The following is a 15,560-nucleotide window of genomic DNA, read 5'->3' on the forward strand; positions in this document are numbered from 1 at the left end:
TGGCCGCAGGCCCTCCCCATCGGCAGCCTTTGCTTCACATGGGCTCCAAAAAGAAGAGGAAGTCGGCGGTGGCCGCCGAGGAGTCCCCAGCCAAGCGTGCCAACTCCCAGCAGGGCCGCCGGAGTGGCGGCACCAGTGGCAGCGGCACGTCACCCCTGGTCTGGTCTGCTGAGGGCGGGACGGTCACCCTGCCTGCGGGCCAGGTCCGTGCCTCGACGGGATTGAGCTATTTTCCTTCCTGAATTGCTGCCGACACAGAGCTGCGTGCCATGCTGCCCTGCGCTCTATTTTCACGCTGCGCTGCCTGCTGTTATTCACCCCTGCCCTGCAGGCGCTGCTGCTGGTGGGGCGGGCCAGCCTGGAGGTGCAGAGCGGCGAGGTGGCCACCTTTGGCTGCACCTTCACCGCCGCCAGCGGCTGCGTGGAGGTGTGCGCGGATGAGCGATGCGGCGGGGCGCTGGTGCTGGAGCCAGGGGCATCGCTGGGCACGGTGCCTCTCGCTGCCAGCAGCACCGCCGTGTTCACGCTGGGCAGAGCCCCAGGGAAAAGCAGCCCTGGGGTGGGTCCACCTGGGACGCCGCTCACAAGGCAGTCCACCCAGCAGCAGCAGCAGCAGCAGGCGCAGCACCGGGATGGCGACGCTGCAGAGGCCAGCACCGCCGGTGTCCACCTAGGCTTTGAAGCCTGGCTGGCCAGCGACCCTAGCGCGCCAGTGGCAGGGGTGGCACCCCTTCCGCCGCTGTGGCAGCAGGCGGCGGGTGAGGTGGAGGACAGCATGGCACAGCAGGCGCAGCAGGGCGGTGGCCCGCCGCTCATCGTCGTCTGCGGCGCCAAAAAGGTCGGCAAGTCCACCTTTGCTCGCTTCCTGGTCAACTCCCTGCTCGGCAAGCATGCCTGCGTGGCTTACTTGGACACAGGTGCGTCGGGTGGGGTGGGGTGGGGTGGAGCGAAGGTAGGCCGGGTGCAGGAGGTTTTGGGAGTTCAGTATCCCTCATGGTCTTCCTGCTGCTGCTGCCGCAGACTGCGGGCAGCCCGAGTTCACGGCTCCCGGCCTTGTGTCGCTCAGCCTGGTGCGGCAGCCGGTGCTAGGCCCGCCACACATGCACCAGCGGCGCCCGGTCGCAGCCTTCTTCGCCGGGGACACCTCCCCTGCCAGCGACCCCGTGCGGTACCTGCAGTACATTCAGGAACTGTACAGATGGTACTGCCAGCACGCAGCAGCAGCGGCGGTGGCAGGCCAGCCGGCGCAGCAGCACCGGCTGCCGCCGCTGGTTGTCAACACGCACGGCTGGGTGAAGGGCATGGGGTTTGATGTGCTGGTTGAGCTGCTGCAGAGCCTGCCAGTCAGCCACCTGGTGCAGATTGCTGCGGCCAACCCCAAGAAGAACCTGCCCCCCGGCACCTTCTGGCTGAATGGCGCCCCGCAGCAGCAGGCGCAGCTGCAGCCTGCTCAGTGGTTGCTGCCGGGGCTGGGAGGGGACCTGGCAGCAGCACAGCCGGCGGTGTCGGAGACGTCTGCCAGGAGCGCCGCGACCTTGGGCCCGGCAGCATCGGATGCCACGCTGGCTGGCGGCGGCGGCGGCAAGGGGCGGCTGAATGCGGTAGAGCAGCGTGCGCTGCAGTGGGAGGCACTGGCGCAGCAGTGCATAGAGCAGTGCGGGCTGGACGCGGCAGCCACGGCTGCGAACGGCAGCAAAGCGAGAGCGCCGGTGGCCGGCAGCCTGGGCCTGGCGGGCGAGCTGGGCGACTGCCTGGCGGCGGCGGTGCCGTTTGAGGTCGATGCCGACGGCCTGGAAGTGCAGGCAAGCGCTGTGCCGGGCTGTGCTGCCTGGCGGTGATGTTGTGTGGAAGCAGCTGCCAGCTCTCATCCGTTGGGAGCTGCCTACTGCTGCCCATCATCACAGCGCACCCATGATTGCCCTTACCGCATGGCCAATCGCAGGCCTCTGGCCCCCCATGTGCCATGCAGGTGCTCCACTCCAGCGTGCCAGCCAGCCAGCTGTACTGCGCCCTCAATGGGGCAGTGGTGGGCCTGTGCAGCGCGGCGCCCCAGCAGGCGGCCCGCCCAGCGGCTGGCGCGCCGCCGCCGCCGCTGCCGTGCCTGGGGCTGGGCATCGTGCGTGCGGCGGATGCCAGGCGGCGGCGGCTGCTCATCCTGACGGCAGTGCCGGAGGCAGAGCTTGATAGCGTGGCGGTGCTGCAGCTGGGCAGGCTGGAGCTTCCGGCCAGCCTGCTGCAGACGGGCGCCCACTTGTCTCCCTACCTCTGCCTGCACAGCCTGAGCAGCATGGGCACGGGGGCGGGCGCCATCAAAAGCCGCAACAACCTGGCGCGGCAGAGCCAATTTTAGCGCTGCTGCCTGCACTGTTGATGTAATGCAAAGTGGCAGGGAGGATGGCATGCAGCGTGAGGTGTGGGCGTCGCAGTGGCGGCCAGCGGCGGGTGGGCAGGGGTCCAGGACGCGGGGCGGCTTGCAGCAGAATGGCGTTCCGCATGACCCTCCTGTCATACCCTTCATCTAGTTCAGCTTCCTGCCTCACTTGCAAACTCACCTGCAGCCTTCTGAGCACCAGAGGTCTGACTGCCTTGCAGTTTTGCCCACACATGCCTCAGACATGCCGGCGCTGGCTAGCTAGCAGTGGGGTAGCAAGCGGCAGACATCACAACAAATGGCATGTGATGTGCATGTGACACCAAGGCGCATTGAAGCTGGGCTCATCTCATTCGGTGGGCCCTTGAGCTCGAACTTGCCAGGTGGCCAGGGTTTCCAGGGCGCGGCCACGGCTGAGCGCCGATCTATCGCCCTCTCGAGCTCGCTGCTGCTGGCACAGTTGTACCACACCTCGCCAGCTGCAAACGAGCAAGGAGGGCGGAGCAGGGATGCTGAAAGCGGCACTAGCAGGCAAGGGGGGCTCCGTGCCCCCGCAGGAGGGAAAGCTGGATGCAAGCTCGTTCCCCTGCATCGACGAGGGCAAGCCCATGGCAGACGATGTGGCCGCCACCTTTGCCGACCTAAAGCTCAGCACCTCGACGTTGGCGGGCAGCATGCCGATCCGGATGGGCAGCTACAAGGGCTCGGTGAGGCGCCAGTGCGGTTGGGGTCGGCCGCCTGCCCTTGCCCTCGGCCGCCGCTACCCCGCCGCCGTCCCGCCCTACCTGCCAGCAGCAGCTCAGCCGGCAGCGCTGACTGGCCCTGCCATCGTGCATTGCATCCGCAGGTGGATTATGAGCTTGCCCCCGGCAGCCTGCGGTCAGCCAAAGAGATCTTCCCAGCCTCGCTGGTGCGCCGCTGCGGGCTGAGCGGCAGCTCGCTGGCGGCAGCTGGATGGAACCACGCCCCATTCGTGCTGCTTGCACTTCTTCTGCCAGCTGCCAGCCAGCTACAGCCCAGCCAGGCTGTAGTCGATGGCATGCTGGCATGCCTGCCTGTTCCTCCCTGGAGCCTGCTCACATTGCTCCATGCCTCGCCTGCCTGCCTGCCTTGCCATGATCGCAGGGTGACAAGGCAGCCCACAACTTCCTGTCTGAGGCGGTGGTGCGGTCCCTGCCCAAGGGGCTCACCGCCACCGAGCGCGAGCGGGTGCTGGCCTCCACGCCCCTCTCCCCAACCCTCAACCTGCTTGGAGCCATGCCGCTGGTGCGCCTGCTGGTGCAGCGCTGCCGGGCGGAGATGGCAGGCTAGGTTGCGGCGTGTGGCGCGCTGTGGCTGGGCCGCTTGTGCCTGCGGCTGCTCCTCGGCATCAGCGGCGGTGGCGGCAAGCTCGCGTCGCTCACTCCCCGCCTCGCCGCTGCCATCCCCGCCCGGGCTGCTGTGAGCAGGACAAGGTGAACAGCCGTTCCATGGAGGGAGCGCGGCTGCGCCGCCACGTGCTGCGCGGCGCCGTGCTCGTCTTCATCACAGCCGGCTACTCCTCCAAGCGCTTCATCTTCGGTGCGTGGCGGCAGCCGGCTCGGGCTCTTTCGCCCTCTCGGGCAGCCCCGCGCAGCCTTGCCGTCCGGGAGCTGGCCAGTCGGCTCCGCCCTCGGCGCCGGCCTCTCAGTGCAGAGGCCTCCCCCTGGCCCACGCCCGTGCGCCAATGCTCACGCCGGCTGCTGCATATAACAATCAATCAACGTGCCTGCCTGCCGCTGCTGCTGCAGAGCGGGCCAAGGAGCTGGGCGTGCGGTCTGTTGTGATTGATGGGCCCGACTCGTGGAGCAAGGTGGGGGGCTGGGGTGTGGTGTGTGTGTGTGTGTGTGGCGCATGATGCGTGGCAGGGCCGAGAATGGCAAGCTTCGGCAGTGGCGCGTGAGAGCTAGGCGTCGGGACGCCTGAGCTGGCGGCTGCCCCTGCTACCACCGTGCGCACACCACCACCACCAACGCCGCTCCCGGCCCACCACCGCGCCGCCTGCCCTGCCCTGCCCTGCAGCACTTGGTGGAGGAGGGACAGATCGAGAAGTTTGTGGGCCTGGACATGTCGGATGGGGACACCGTGTTTGACCGCTGCCTGGACGCCTGCCACAAGATCAAGCGGGAGCTGGGAGACCTGGATGGGGTGACCTGCTTCTGCGAGCTGGCCATGCCGCTGGCCTCGCGCCTCTGCGAGCGCCTGGGGCTGGCCACCAACTCGCCGCAGGCAAGGAAGGGCACGGGCTCAGCGTGGGCAGCACGAGCTCAGCGTGGGCAGCACGGGCAGCTGCGTGGCGCATGTGCCGCGTGGGCGTGCTGTGGGTGGTGGGGCAGCGGGCTGGGCTGTACGGCGGTGGGACAGGGGCCCTGGCAGCGCGCTGGCAGCGCGGCGCGCGCGCAGCGGGCGCGGCTGGATGTTATGGGATGTCCCGGCCAGCTGACCGCCGCCGTGGCTGCGGCTGGTGCGCTGGGCTGCAGGCTGTGGATGCGGCGCGGGACAAGCACGCCACGCGGGCGCTGATGGAGGAGGCGGGGCTGGCCACGCCTCGCAACATGCTCATCACCTCGGCAGACATCCTGCCCAAGGTGGGGGCCTGTGGTACATCTGTGTGTGCGCTTGTGTGCGTGCGTGCGTGCGTGCGTGCGTGCGTGCGTGTGTGTGTGTGGATGGCGGGCGGAGGATGGGAGGCATTGGTGGCGCATGATGCGGCGCTGCGTGTGGCGAATGGCGCAGCTGGTGCGCGTCGGGCCTCCCAGCCGCGCAGTAACCTCCACCCCCCTGCTCCTGGCTCCCCCTCTCCTGGTTGCTCCCTCTGGGCAGGCGGCGGACCATGTGGGGTTCCCCGCCGTCATCAAGCCCATCCACGGCGCGGCCTCGCTGGGCGTGCTGCGGGTGGACAGCAAGGAGGCGTTGGCGGCGGCGTACGACAAGGTGCGAGGGCCCAGGGAGCGCTCCTGTGTGTGTTGCACATAGCAAGCAAGCAGTTGGAGGTTGTTTGTGAGTGTGTATGTGTGTTTGTGTTGGGCCCCGATTGTGTGGCGCTGGGGGCAGGCCGCCATGCGAACCCTCCTGCCGGCGCCGCTGCCGCTGGCCCTGCCCCGCAGGTGTGCCACGAGCTGGCTGCCACCATCATCGAGAACGGCGTGGTGCGGCAAGCGACGCCAGAGGAGCTGGCACAGGCCAAGGTAGGTGTGCGGCCGCATCAGTGGCTAGCATCTGTCCCTCACCGCTGCCCTGTTTCCTTTCCTTCCGTCTGCTGGCTGGAGCTGGGAGGGTTCTGCCCGCTCACCTCCTCACACCTCCGTGGACTGCACAACACCTCCTTCTCCCATTCGGCCGGCCGCCTTCCTGGGCGCCGCTTCCCCTTGTCCTCCACCTCATCTCCATTCCCGTGCACCCCTGTCCCACCCCCGACCGCAGTCCAAGGGCCTGTCCGCCAACTGCCTGATGGAGGAGTACCTGGATGGGCCCGAGGTGGACGTGGACCTCGTGTTCTCGCAGGTGGGGGCAGGGCACGGGTCGTGGCTCGACCTCTGGTGGCAGGCAAGGCTCGGCAGTGGTGTGCCTGCCGGCGTGCCCACCTGCCGGCGTGCCTGGCTGGCCCCCTGGTTGCCTGCGTCCCACACGCCAGCGATGCGCCTCCCTCCACTCCCACCCCCTCCACCCCACCCTCCTCCCTCCGACGCCTGCCCTCCCCCCCCCGCCCTCCCTCCTGCGCAGGGCGAGCCCGTGTATGGCGCAGTCACCGACAACTGGCCCACCTTGGAGCCTTACTTCAACGAGACCGGCTCCAACTCCCCCTCCATCCTGCCCTCCTACCAGCAGCGGGAGCTGCTGGAGCTGGCGGTCAAGAGCTGCAAGGCGCTGGGGCTGCAGATAGTGAGTGGCGCTGCCGCTGGTGGCGAGGGCTGGGAGGCTGCTGCGGTGCTGGTTGCATGCACACGTCCCAGGCAGCCAGGACGCCGCCTCCTGTGCCCGGTCGCTCTTGGCAGCGACGGCACGCCGCTGAGTCTCACGCACCTCCTGCTGCGTGCGTCCCTGTGCCCTGCAGGGCGTGTTCCATGTTGAGGGCAAGTACACGAGCCGGGGGCCGCGCCTGATCGAGGTCAACTGCCGCATGGTGAGCGGCGCACGGCGGCAGCTGCTGGGCGGCGGTGTCGCTGTTGCTGCGCCCGACCCTGCTCCGCCGCGCCGCGTGCAGCGCCTGCCGGCGGCTGCCTGGCTCCGTGGCTGGCTGGGAGGTCGTCTTGACACCCTGCCTGCCTGCCTGCCTGCCTGCCTGGCCTCAGGGTGGCGGTCCCGTGCGGACCATGAACCTGCTGGCCTGGGGCGTGGACCTAGTGGAGGAGCAGCTGCTGGCCAGCGCAGGTGCGGGGATGTGGTGTGTGGGCGTACCGCATGGGCGTACCGCATGGCCGCCCCGGGGCGGGGGCCAGCCTGCCCCGCTCCGCCGGCGCCGGCGGCGGTACTGGCACGTGCCGTCCTTCCCTCCCGCACCCCACCTCCTTCGGGCGCTTCCCGCCCCGCTCCACTCCTCCCTTCTGGCGCGGCCCCCGTCCCGACCACACCCGCTCGACCCTCCGCAGGCATCCCATCGCGCCCCAACGTGGCCGCCCGCCCGCTGCGCAACATTGCTGAGTACAGCGTGAATGCGCTGCGCACGGGTCGCCTGCGCGACATCGACTTCCTCAAGCCCTACCAGGGCCGCCCGGACGTGCTGTACGCCAACCCACTGGTGGAGGCAGGGGAGAAGGTGCGCGCCGCGGTGCACACGGGAGCGGCGGGGCGCGGCCGCGGCCGTGGCGCTTGCCCCGGCGTGGCGCGTGCCCCGGCTGCCCCACCTGGCCACCTCCACCGATCCTCCACATGCCCCTCTGCCTGTACACCTGGCCTGCCGTGGCTTTGAGTGCAGGTGGTGTGCGTGGAGGATGGGCTGCCCACCTGGATCTGCGAGCTGATGGTGAGCCGGGGCAACATCCACGAGGCGATCGAGTATGTGAAGCAGATTGAGCAGGAGATCCAGAAGGCCATGGTCATTGAGTAAGGCTGGAAAGCGCTCCTGCTGGGATGGGCCTCTGCTCCGCCACGCATCAGTACCTACACCTGCGCAGCCGCTACATTTGGTGGCTAGAGATCCAGATCTCTCTCCCCTTGGATCTTCTCCCCCTACCGCTCTGGCCTTGCGCCCTTTTGCTCCCCTCAGCCCGCTACCCCTTCGGTGCCCGTCAATTCCTGCCATTTGCGGTTGACCACTTTATTTGCGCTCTCTGTCGCTCACTGTAAATGCATGCCCGCAGCGCACCGGCATCAGCGAGCCGGCATCAGCGAGCGGGGTTTGCAGGGCGTGGACGACGATGCAGGTGGCAGATGGAGCAGCACCATCTGGCCAACAGAGTGCACATCGTGGTGACCTGCAGCAGCAAATGCAGGGCTTGCACAATATCTGTAGACTGCTGGCACGGGGTGGCCAGCTCATGAGTGCAAGACTTGCGGCACCCCAGTTGCCGTCAGCCACCGACAGTGGGCAGGCGCAGGCACACGGGCTCATGTGAGCTCGTGCACCTCCGATCCAGATGCACCTTTCTGAGCCACTTGTCGAGACCCATTCAGCTGTGTGCAAGCGCAACTGCTGTGCAGGGCGCCTACGTGGTTAGGTGATGGGGTAGATGGCCCGGTTCACAAAGCGTTTGTCGGACGATTTTTTTTGGCAGTATAGAAGCTCGCTACACCGCATTCGAGCACTCTTTGTTCCCACACGGCCCGGCCAACCTGCCGCCGCACATCCCCCCCGGCCAAGTCCCACAGGGCCTGCCCCCTTGTGCTGCAGACGAGCGTGAACCGAACGGTGCGCGTGTCCTTGCATTCAATGATATGTTGCCAGGGTTTGGGGAGGGGTGCTCCCGTCAACCCGACGCGCAAAACATGACACCTCGCCCCGTTGTCGCTGCTTGGTGCATTGCCCTCCTTGCCCTCAGTCACACACACAGCATGCCCGGTGGGCGACACTGTGCACATTTGCCCTTGCCGCTAACCCGTGGTGTGGCCGCCGCCGGCGCCCCGCACCTGGCTGCAGGCACCTTCACAAGCCCAGCCACCAGCGCATCTCCTAAACTCCTCCCCCTGCCACCATGTCTGAAGAGCAGCAGTATGATGTCAACGAACTCACCATCGTGAGTTGGCTCTGTCCGGCAGGCATGTGTGTGTGGCAGGCTGTTGCGACTTGTGGAGTGGCTGGCTTTGGAGCCTCACAAGTCGTAGTAGTGAGCTGACAAGCTCCCCTCCCCCCCACACCCCTGCAGTATGACTTCTTCGAGTATTGGCCCACCATGGGGCTGGCCGCCACCGCGCTGGCCCTTTATGCGGTGATTGCCCTGGTGGTGGGCCTCATGACCGAGAAGCGGCGGAGCTACCGCTTTGTGCACCTCATCACGTGCGCCGCCGCCTGCCCTCTCCTCTGCCCCTCCGCCCGCCCTGCTGGCTCCACCCCCTGTGCGGGCCTGCCGACACCTGCATCGTTCACCCACATGCCACATGCTGACCGGCCTCGCCTCTCCCGCTCCCTCCCACTCCATTCCCTTCCCGGCCCCCCGGCCTGTGCAGTGTCACGTGCCTCTGCGAGGCAGGAGGCTATGCAGCCCTGGTCTATGCCATTGACCAAAGCGGCAAGACCAGCGTGTTCAACGCCTACGTGGCGATGCAGGTCCTCATCATTTTGGCACCCAACCTCATCCAGGCCGCCATGTACTGGCTGGTGAGCCCCCGACTGCCCGCCTGCCCTCAGGCTCTGCCAGCCGGCCAGCCGGTCAGCACACCCGAAGCCATGCCTGCTCTCTGCTGCACCTGGTCCCTGCTCTCCGCCAGCAGATGCCGGCCTGACCAGCCCCTGTCCGCCTTCCTTCCCTCCTCCTGCCTGCAAGGCGGCCTGGTGCTGGTCTTTCTCTCCAGACTCCTGCGGGGGCCGCAAGAGGCTGCGCGGCTGGGTCATCACCACCACGTTCGCCGGCGCAGACCTGTTTGCAATCATGTGAGCTCCCTTGTCTTGCTGCCAATTGCTGATGGGATTGCCACTGTTGTCCCCGTAGGCCTTTTTTTTATTTTTTTTGCCCCGCCTGCAGCGTCCAGGCTGCCGGCATCTCCATCTGGGCCTCCTCCCAGTCTTCTGGCAACCCCGACCAGGATCAGATCCGGCTAGGGTGCGGCATCACGCTGGCGGGGCTGGCCATCCAGCTCATCTGCTTCATCGCCTTCACCGTGCTCACGATCTGGACACACCGCCACCCCAGGTGGGGCTCGCTGCTGCCACGCCCGCGATCCAGCTGGCCTGCTGCCACACCCAATCCCCTGCCCGATGCTGCTCACCTGCCACCCTGCACGCTGCCCTGCTGCCCTGTGTGGCAGCCGTTTCCTGCTTTGCCTCAAGCTGACGTGCCATGCGCCTGCCTCTCATTCCCCCTGGTTGCTGCAGCAACGGCCTGACGGGCAAGGCCGAGACGCGCAAGCTATTCATCGGCCTCTACTTTGGCATGGCCATGCTCTACATCCGCAACCTGTTCCGCTTTGTGGAGTTTGTGCAGGCCACCGTGCTGGAGTGGCCCCCGCCCGACGACACCTACGTGCTGAGCGAGCAGCAGGTGAGGAGTGGCAGGCCTTGGGGGCCTGGCACAGCGCCGACGGCCACCGCTGCCGTCCTCAGCGAGCACTTGCAGCACTTTGCCTGACCTTTTCTGTGCCCACCCGGGCCTCCCTGCACCCTGCTGTGCTGCAGGTGCTCTTCTACACGCTCGACACGCTCCCCATCCTGCTCAGCGTGGCCACCTACATTCTGGTGCACCCCGGCTTCCTGCTCCCCGAGCCCAGCGCCAAGAAGGGCCAGGTGGCAGATGTGGAGGAGGGCGAGCAGCAGCAGCAGCAGCACGGCGCCGGCAAGAAGGGACAAGGCGAGCCCTCGGAGGGCTCCAGCGACGCGTTCCAGGTCAGCGTGATCGAGGAAGAGCCCGCGCGGGTGTGAACTTGAGGAAGGAGGGAGCACGCCTCCCAGCCCAACACTGTCACCGCGTGTAGCGCTACCGAACCCCTTTGATGGATGTACTTTTTTACTGCTGCCTGCTCGTTCAGTTTGTGCTTCTTCCTGAAATAGATTTCCTACCAGCATGCTCTCTTTGGCTGCTCTGCCCTCCGCCCCGGTGCCACATTTTCCGGCGACGACCACATTATTACAAATTTGGAACGGGGCCCTCTGCCTCCCCTTGTCCCCATTCTTGGCTTTTGCACTCACAATGTGTGTAATGAACAATCCGATGAACCATTTAAACTCTTTGAACATTGCTCCTGGGAGGTGCGGAGCAGCGGTCGAAGGCTGACGGTGGGCAGCGCTCCACGCCGAGGGTGGGCGGCACTCCAGCACTACCAACTCCTGAACTATTCTGGGGGTCTTCCCTTCTTCTTCATGAACACGCAGAACTGCCGCCGCTCTCAATTTCGGAGCCTGGTGGAGCAGGGGACCCACCCGATGACGGACGCCCCTGCAACCATGCCAATTTCAGCCTTGCCGGGCCTGTTTCAGCTGCCGGAGCTGCACATGCTCCTTGCGGATCAGCCCGGCAGCCAGCCGCTGGACTCCGACACGCGCAGTGGCTGGGCGCCGCGGCTTCAGCTGGCGTACCCCGCTGCCGCCGCTCGTCCACCCTTCCAGTGGCGGCAACAACGGTGCAAGCATCACCGCGTCCCAATCCAGGATGATGAGAAGCAGGAGCAGGCACCAGCTAACCGAGCTAAGCAGGCACGGCACCGCGCCAGGCAGAAGGTGCGCTGGTCGTGCGGCGGGGACGGCCCACAGCGGCAGTAGTTTCTTGCACATGCAGGGCTTGCACAATCTCTGTAGACTGCTGGCACGGGGTGGCCAGCTCATGAGTGCAAGACTTGCGGCACCCCAGTTGCCGTCAGCCACCGACAGTGGGCAGGCGCAGGCACACGGGCTCATGTGAGCTCGTGCACCTCCGATCCAGATGCACCTTTCTGAGCCACTTGTCGAGACCCATTCAGCTGTGTGCAAGCGCAACTGCTGTGCAGGGCGCCTACGTGGTTAGGTGATGGGGTAGATGGCCCGGTTCACAAAGCGTTTGTCGGACGATTTTTTTTGGCAGTATAGAAGCTCGCTACACCGCATTCGAGCACTCTTTGTTCCCACACGGCCCGGCCAACCTGCCGCCGCACATCCCCCCCGGCCAAGTCCCACAGGGCCTGCCCCCTTGTGCTGCAGACGAGCGTGAACCGAACGGTGCGCGTGTCCTTGCATTCAATGATATGTTGCCAGGGTTTGGGGAGGGGTGCTCCCGTCAACCCGACGCGCAAAACATGACACCTCGCCCCGTTGTCGCTGCTTGGTGCATTGCCCTCCTTGCCCTCAGTCACACACACAGCATGCCCGGTGGGCGACACTGTGCACATTTGCTCTTGCCGCTGACCCGTGGTGTGGCCGCTGCGGGCGACCCACCCCTGGCTGCAGGCACCTTCACAAGCCCAGCCACCAGCGCATCTCCTAGACGTGAAATAGGTCTCTACCACGCTGCGCTGCGCTCCGCCCCCGTGGAACATGTTCCGGCTGTCACCTCCAGTATTACAAGTTTGAACGGGACCGCTGCCTTCCCTTGTCCCCATTCTTGGCTTTTGCACTCAATGTGTGTGGCATGAAAGTTCAATCCGAATTCAACTGAGAAGTTTGTTCAAAAGATTGCTCCCAGGAGGGGAGGTGCGGGGCAGCTGTGGGCGGTGCTGCAGCACTACGAGTCCAGAACTGTTCTCGCCCGGGGGGTCTTCGCAAAGCCGTTCACGGCCCGGCGCTGAACACGCAGATACTGCCGCTCTCAATTTCGGAGCCTGCTGGAGAAGGGGAACCCATGACGGACGACCCTGCAACTATGCCGGGCCTGTTTCAGCTGCCGGAGCTGGACATGCTCCTTGCAGACCAGCCTGGTAGCCAGCCGCTGGACCCCGAAGCGGTGGCACAGTGGCTGGGCGCCACGGCGGCGGCTGACGTAACCCCGCTGCCGCCGCTTGTCCACACTTCCAGCGGCGGCAGCAACGGCACAGGCACCACCGCGTCGTTATCCAAGGATGAGGAGAAGCAAGAAAAGGCACGGGCAGCTAACCGAGCTAAGCAGGCACGGCACCGCGCCAGGCAGAAGGTGCGTTGGGCGTTCGGTGGGGAGGGCGGCAGTAGTTTCAACCTGTACCTCATTGGGCACCTGCTTGTGCTGCTTCAGCTTTCATGACACCTCGTGATTTTGTACCGCAGGAGCGCAAGGAGCAGCTGGAGGCTCAGTACGAGGCCACTGCGGCAGACCTGGAGCGCGAGCAGCAGCTGAACGCCAGCATGAAGGTGTCATGTGCCACGCTGGAGGCTGTGAAGGAGCAGAAGGATGTTGTGGTGCAGGTGCTGCAGGCGGCGGCCGGCACCGACCAGCCTGCACAGGGGCAGCAGCAGCAGCAGCAGCAGGTGAGCAGGCATGCAAGCCCTGCTGAAAGTGGAGCCAACTTGTGTCAGTTAGCATGCTGCTGGACACATGGCCGAGCAGTGGCCAGTTGTTTCTCCTGCTGCAAAAGCTAGCACGCCATTTCCTGCCTGCCTGCCCTCGCAGCTTGAGCGTGCCGGTACCAGCGGCATCCTGGCGGAGCAGATATGGGCGCTGCCATTCCGGGAGCGGGTGGACGTGTGCGAGAGCATCTTTTGCGCGGCACCAACGCGCGGTGCTCTGATGGATGATGCCGGCGAAATCTGTGCCAAGCCAGGCTTTGAATGCAGTGCACTGAGCTTGGAGTGAGTTGGCTGCATCTCCTGCCTGCTGCGCCTGCATCAGCTGTATCTTGCACCCTGCGTTCTGTTGCAGTATGCCAGGAACTGCCCAATTGTGCGCCTGCATATCGATGGTGCCTGCTTATTGATAGTGCCTTCCTGTCCGCCCGCAGTTTGAAGAAGCAGCTTGCCCAGCAGATGGCAACGCACCACCCAGATTTGCTGGCGGCTGCTCTCTCGATGTCGCCAGAGCTGCTGCTGCAGGTGATGAGCGGCACAGCCGGGCATGGTGGCATCCAGCAGGCTGCTGTTCCACGCTGCTGCTGCCCAGCGGATGGCCTGCAGTGTTGGTGTGACATGGAATTTCTCCCACCAATGTGTCCGTGGCTCCATGGCTATCTCGCCCTGCAGGAGTGGGGGCAGCTGGGCGAGCTGGCGGCTGAGGTGGTGCAGCTGTATGATGATGGCGAGCTGACAGAGGCGGAGGTGGAGGAGAGGATGTCGCCTGCCGTCACTTACTTTGTGAGCGTGGGCAGGCGCTGGGCGTTTTTGACTAGTGCCGGGAGCTGGTCATCTGCAGCGACATGTTCCGCGCTCCATGCTCCTCCTTCTGCTGCTGCTCATGCTGCTGCTGCTGCTGCTGCACCTGCAGGCCATCCTGGGCGCGGTGCTCCTCAACCACAAGCCCGACGTGCTGCTGCACCTCTTCCAGAACACAACGCTGCCCGGAGAGACAAAGGAGCAGACGGTGGCGCGACGTGGCGGTGAGTCAGCATGCTGGCGCTGCAGAGGTGCAGGCCCAGGACGGCGTGACTTGAGCTGCTGCGCCCATGCGCCGAGCATCATTGCGTGCGCTTTGTGGCACCCTAGCTGCCAGCTGCAACTCTAGAGGACTGTCCTCTAGAGGGGCCTCTGTGTGTTGACCAATTGGGCTGAAGGGCCGTCCTCACGTTCCATTGTGGCTCCCCCCGCAGGTTGGCATGGGTGTTTCCAGGGAGCAGACGCAGCTCCTCTTGCCCGCCTACCGCACCTACTGCGACCGGATGCAGCAGCTGGGCGCCGACACAGCCGCCTCCCTCGCAGCGCTGCGAGAGCTGCAGCAGGTGCGCACATGGGTCGAGCTCGCTGCCTGTGCTGCCTCCCTGCTGATGCTGCCCTCCAGCGTTGGCCAGGCACTGGCCAGCTTAGGCTTCTGGCGCAGTGCTTGGGCTGGCTGCAAAGGCAGCAGCACCTGGCTTGGCACAAGCCGTGGCAGCGAGTCGCATGCCGAGCTCTCCTCCCGCCCCCACCCTATGTGCAGAACCTCAATGCACAGGTACTCGAGTCTGGACTTAGGTGAGACGAATAGGCAGGCAGTCATTTTGTGGCAGGCTGCTGGCAGCTGTGCTTCTGGGGTGTGTTGCTCGTGGTGCATGTTCACACTGGCCACGATCTCATTCGTTTGACCCACAGGAAAACTCCACACAAATGATGTCTTTTGCTAGCATCCAATTCTTCCAAACGTCCTCGCTCCTGTCCCTGCCTGCAGCGCGGGAGTGCAGCAGTACCTGCGCGTGTTTGAGGCTGCCGGCCAGCTGAGCCACCAGCCCAATGCCGCCCTGCTGATCACAATGGAGTTCATGAGCACGTCAGGTGGGTGCGGGTGGGCATGGCAGGCTGGGCCTACCAGAAATGCAGGCGTTGGGTCGGGTGCGGCTCGGTGGTGCTGCTGAGCTGGGGCAGACGGCAGCCATGGCCTGGCCCCTCCTGGGCAGGCGCAGCTGGCTGGAGGGCATCAGCCGTGCCAAAGTTTTGGTTTGCTTGCCCATGCGCCTGCCTGCCACCTGTTCTGCAGGCGCCCACGTGACCCCCCTGCAGAAGTCCAAAATGATAGCGCAGTGCCGCCCCCTGCACCCCGACGTGGCCTGCGTTGTGCGTGGGGGGCTGGAGCATTTCGGCCTGCTGCGTGCCGGAGGTGGCGGGGATCCTGCCACCGGCAGCTGCGGCGGGATGGATACGGCAGCAGGCGATGCAGTGACGTCGGCACACGCATTTGCCACGACGGTTCGCCCGGCTGAGCACCAGCAGCATTGCTGAGCAGGCCTGCGCCAGCCTTCTTGCCGCAACTGTTCTCTGTGTACTGCTATGTTGGCTCGCTCCTGTCTTGTTTCAATCTGCCGGATCTGCCTTGCCCCCCCGAAAACGCTTGCGGTGACCGTTTGCTTTGGTACCGCCTGCCGCCGTTTCCTCCCTGGCCTGCGCTCCTCTACCGCACGTCTCTGCTTACTTCCATCATGTTCCTGGGAAGGCTGGTGCCCAGCTAGCTGCAGTTCGCTGCTTGCACCCCCTCCCAGGGCCAGCTGGCTGTCCCTCGTCGGCCGGCGGCAGCCGCTGTAA

At 65.7% G+C, this 15,560-nt stretch overlaps 4 protein-coding genes across 4 annotated transcripts; all 4 read left to right on the forward strand.

Moving 5' to 3' along the window:
• Positions 1–38: 38 nt before the first annotated feature.
• CHLNCDRAFT_137775 (hypothetical protein) lies at positions 39–2,350 on the forward strand (the record flags this gene model as incomplete). Its single annotated transcript, XM_005851098.1, has 4 exons — positions 39–203; positions 332–917; positions 1,021–1,796; positions 1,970–2,350. The coding sequence occupies 4 exons, from the start codon at positions 39–41 to the stop codon at positions 2,348–2,350; spliced, it is 1,908 nt and encodes a 635-aa protein (XP_005851160.1).
• A 530-nt stretch (positions 2,351–2,880) lies between these two features.
• On the forward strand, positions 2,881–7,436 carry CHLNCDRAFT_137776 (hypothetical protein; the record flags this gene model as incomplete). Its single annotated transcript, XM_005851099.1, has 15 exons — positions 2,881–3,078; positions 3,219–3,281; positions 3,497–3,649; positions 3,820–3,931; positions 4,141–4,202; positions 4,412–4,537; positions 4,870–4,977; positions 5,213–5,323; positions 5,497–5,577; positions 5,813–5,893; positions 6,113–6,271; positions 6,444–6,512; positions 6,682–6,760; positions 6,979–7,145; positions 7,305–7,436. 15 exons carry the CDS (start codon positions 2,881–2,883, stop codon positions 7,434–7,436), a joined length of 1,701 nt encoding a protein of 566 aa, XP_005851161.1.
• Positions 7,437–8,520: 1,084 nt separating this feature from the next.
• On the forward strand, positions 8,521–10,400 carry CHLNCDRAFT_137777 (hypothetical protein; the record flags this gene model as incomplete). Its single annotated transcript, XM_005851100.1, has 7 exons — positions 8,521–8,562; positions 8,692–8,822; positions 8,993–9,143; positions 9,310–9,416; positions 9,508–9,675; positions 9,858–10,023; positions 10,158–10,400. The coding sequence occupies 7 exons, from the start codon at positions 8,521–8,523 to the stop codon at positions 10,398–10,400; spliced, it is 1,008 nt and encodes a 335-aa protein (XP_005851162.1).
• A 1,888-nt stretch (positions 10,401–12,288) lies between these two features.
• Positions 12,289–15,560, forward strand: CHLNCDRAFT_137778 (hypothetical protein; the record flags this gene model as incomplete). Its single annotated transcript, XM_005851101.1, has 11 exons — positions 12,289–12,576; positions 12,687–12,887; positions 13,030–13,103; positions 13,358–13,448; positions 13,596–13,712; positions 13,837–13,932; positions 14,159–14,287; positions 14,485–14,519; positions 14,713–14,816; positions 15,019–15,202; positions 15,518–15,560. The coding sequence occupies 11 exons, from the start codon at positions 12,289–12,291 to the stop codon at positions 15,558–15,560; spliced, it is 1,362 nt and encodes a 453-aa protein (XP_005851163.1).

The sequence above is a fragment of the Chlorella variabilis genome (genome assembly GCF_000147415.1).
Source record: "Chlorella variabilis unplaced genomic scaffold CHLNCscaffold_2, whole genome shotgun sequence".
In the NCBI taxonomy this organism is placed as follows: Eukaryota; Viridiplantae; Chlorophyta; class Trebouxiophyceae; order Chlorellales; family Chlorellaceae; genus Chlorella; species Chlorella variabilis.